Source organism: Octodon degus, unplaced genomic scaffold (genome assembly GCF_000260255.1).
Source record: "Octodon degus isolate 3935 unplaced genomic scaffold, OctDeg1.0 scaffold00031, whole genome shotgun sequence".
Taxonomy (NCBI): Eukaryota; Metazoa; Chordata; class Mammalia; order Rodentia; family Octodontidae; genus Octodon; species Octodon degus.
This window is the reverse complement of record NW_004524607.1, coordinates 7340548-7344294: the sequence shown is the minus strand read 5'-3', so window position 1 is coordinate 7344294 and position 3747 is coordinate 7340548. Positions and strand designations below refer to the sequence as shown.

Here is a 3747-nt window from a genome sequence, read left to right as displayed (position 1 = left end):
AGAGAGAGAGAGAACTGACACAATTGTAGCTAATCTATCCAGCTGTTTTGTACATTAGCTGCAGTAAGGGAGCCTCAGAACCAACAGCTGGTCCTAGGATGCTCTTAGCCCAGCAGGACTCTTCCAGAGCAGCTCCTCGGCATCTGCTTAGTGCTACATGAGTACCACAGGGTGGCTCTGGGGGCTGGGGACTGTGGTTGGGGACAGCACACCAGCCCAGGGGAAAGCGCCTCTTTACTCATCATAGAAACAGCAGCTACACTCTAGGAATCGTTTTCAAAGCCACCAGACGTCACTCTGCACACTCAGCGAGTCGAGCACTGTCATTGTGAACAGTTTAGGTTGGGCAGCCTAAAAACGGTCCCTTTACGCTCTGCATTACTCAGCAAAGCCCTGGCATTTGTTGCTAAGCTATCACAGTCCACTCATACAACAATGAACCCCTTACCCGTCGGGAGCAGATCAGGGAAGCCATAACACACATGTGCGGTGTCAGAAACAGCTTCAGCCTCAGAATCAAGATGGCAAGGGCTGCAAATGCCAACAACTGCAATGTGTGAAAAACCAGCTATAGAAATACAAAACAAATGACACTTTCACTTTACATGTTTTACAACAAATAAGGATGTACATGAAAACTATTATTAGGCATTAGGCCAAAGATCTAACATATTACTATACCTACTGTCATTTATTCATTCTACAGAGACCCACTGAATGCCTGTTAAAGCCCAGGCTCTGTTGTGGGGCTTCAGATAAAACTCTCAGCAACTTTTGCCCTTGTGAGCTGAGATGTTAGTGTGTTTAGCAGGGGCTGGCAAAAAGTGGAAACCACACATAAGTGAACCCTTTACCGCCCAGTACAGAGTGGTGAGTGCACGGCAAGAGGCTGGGCAGGGAAAGAGCCCAGGACTGCAGGATGTGCTGTGAGCCATAGGCAGGGCTGTAGGGTAGGAGAGCGGTCTCCATAGACTGCATTAAAAAGGTTACATCTGAGCAAGGGTTTGCACAAAGTGAGAGCTGAGCCAGGGATAGAAGCAGGGAAGACAGCTTGTCACAGACATGGTCCCTCAGTCAATAGCAGCAGTGACAGCAGTCAAGAACTTGATGATTGGAAAAAGAGAGGAGTGGGATACACATAGAAATATTTATGCTAATTAGTGGAGCACCCTACTTTGATCCAGGAGAGAATTTTGCTAGCAAAGATTTCAAAGAAAACTTTTCTAACAGACCTTCATAAAATATCAACTCACTAGAAAAAGAAATAACAAGTAAGTAAAAATAACTAAAGCAACAAAAGGTAGATGGCTACTCAATATTTATGATCTTCTAATTCACTGTTATTCAACTGAAATGTTAAAGATAATGAGGTATTTCCATTTATAAAATTGATTGACATCAATGCTATGTATTAGAGAGAACACAATAAAACATACACTGAAATAACAAATAGGTACTTTTCCATTTTTCAATTTATTTATCAGAACCTAGGAAACAGCCAACTCCATTGACTTAAACTGTCATTCTACAAAAGTCTCTAAGTGAATAATTAAAACACAGATGTGCTAAAAAGTATTATCCCTAAAGTGTATTTCTAGCAGCAAAAAAGGGGGGAAAATGATGAATAAAAGGAATAGGAAACAAATTGAGGGCCAGGGAGATAGCTCAGTAGAATAAGTGCTTGCCTGGCAAGGGCAAGGTCCTGAGTTCAATCCCTAGTACCAAAAAAAGAGAAAGAAACAAACAAATTGATACTCTTCTACTGGTACATGGCCTAAAACATGATGTATTAAAAGGCTATTCAATGGCATGGAAAAGTTTCCAGAATATAAATCTGTATACATATAGACTACTAACTTTATTTTTTTTAAAAAAATGAAAATATCTGTGTACACATGTGTGAAAACACACACACACACACATCCATGCACACACACAGAGTAGGAAAGGATGTTTTAGGAAAACATATCAAAAGTAAACATACTGATATTATTATTTCTCAATGATAATTGCTCTGTGTTTTCTAAGCTTGCTTCCAAATCCCTACTACTATCCAAGTACGAGAGCAGGCTGGCACAGAGGCTCAGCAGAAATGCATTACCAGCACTCAGCGGCTCAAGCCAGGCGGCGCCCTCATGAATTATCTTGACCTAGAATTTAACACAGTAGCCTACCACAGAGTAAAACAAGGAGATGTTTACCTCACCGTGTTCAAGGAGCTGTTTTCTGGAATAAAACAGAAATAATATCTATTACTGAATGCTCATCACAATATAATTATGTTAGATAGCTTCATTGATTCTTAGAGTTTTGAATTTTGATTTTCTATATGAGTTGGTAGCACAAAGATTAGATAACACCAGTAAAGCTTCCTAAATTTAAAAGGAATAATTTACAGTTATCTAAAATGTGTCAAGTTGAGTTGGTGGCACATGGCTGTAATCTCAGCACTGGGAAAGCTGAAGCAGGAGGACTGCTGCAAGTTTGAGCCAAGCACATAGTTAGAGTCCAAAACCAAACTGGAATACACAGTGAGACACTGTCTCAAAAAATATAAATAAATATCAAAAATTACTGTCAAAAATCTAAATGAAATGGGAACATAAACAAAGACTAAAAAACTACTAAAATTAGCATTAATTTAAAAAGCATAATTTACAGTCACCATGTATAACATTTGTCCAAAAGTTCTTTAGTTAAGATAAAAGGTTTTACCACTTCCCAGAGGCTTTGTTTTACCTCTGGAAAGATAAGTGAAGGGAAAAGCTTTCTATTACATATTTGAGATTTGTACAATAATACAATACTTTAGATAACTACTGCTGTAATTTTGAGTTTTCATGATTATAAACCACATGAACATCCTTGTATGTAAATCTTTGTGAGAATTTCTGAATACTTCCTTAGGAAAAAGGTCTACAAGAAAAATTGCTGGATGAACAGATTTATCTTTTAATTTCGGAAAAGTGATCATGATTTGCTAAATACCTATAACACTATGTAGTGAGCACAGTGGGAATGACATAGCTTTCATTCTTATCCTCATAGTGCTTATGTTAGATTAACAAAAGAAGTAAGTGTATACACGTTGGTGTTTCACTGGGTATTTAATACAGGTTTTTGCAGGGTGTAAAGGCCTTCTAATATGAATTTGGGGGTAGGAGAGAGAAGTAAGGTAGTGTTCAAAAGAAATTCAGGGGAAAGACTTGCAGATTTAAATAGGATTGGTTGGGGGAAGCCCCCTTGAGACAGCAGGGGAGTCACCCCCCCACCCTGACTCTGCAGTACTCCCTGCCTATGAGGTAGCCCAGCAAGGAAGGCTTCCCCTCTGCTGCAGAAGCCTTCTGGTCACAACAAAACTCTGTGGTGAGCTGATCCATGCAAGGAAAAACCCCAGGAGGAGCGTATCTGCTGTGGCTGCAAGAATGTCCCTACCCTCTCTCCCTCCACACACATACACCATAAGCACTGACGAAACAAATGTGAAAGCTGATTCTAGGTGTGTATGCTCAAGATGAAAATAGCAAGAAACTGCTTAGGTAGATGCACGGGACGGGAGTTTCATCCCTGGGCAAGTTGGGGCCCTGGCCAATAATCCCAGTGCTTGGAAGGCTGAAAACAGGAGGATCACTACACGTCCGAAGTAGTGAGACCCTGTAGACTCTGTACTAAATACAATAAATAAATGAAGAAGAAGAAGAAGAAGAAGAAGAAGAAGAAGAAGAAGAAGAAGAAGAAGAAGAAGAA

General features: G+C 40.0%; 1 protein-coding gene across 1 annotated transcript in view; it reads right to left on the bottom strand.

The window, feature by feature from the left end:
- Positions 1-3747, bottom strand: part of LOC101577678 (probable C-mannosyltransferase DPY19L2) — a 66783-nt gene that overhangs the window by 10220 nt on the left and 52816 nt on the right. The window contains exons 17-18 of the mRNA XM_023713368.1: positions 2202-2226; positions 449-568 (exon numbers count right to left, since the gene is read on the bottom strand). Coding sequence (XP_023569136.1) covers positions 449-568; positions 2202-2226 — 145 coding nt within the window. The remainder of the gene's footprint in view (positions 1-448; positions 569-2201; positions 2227-3747) is intronic.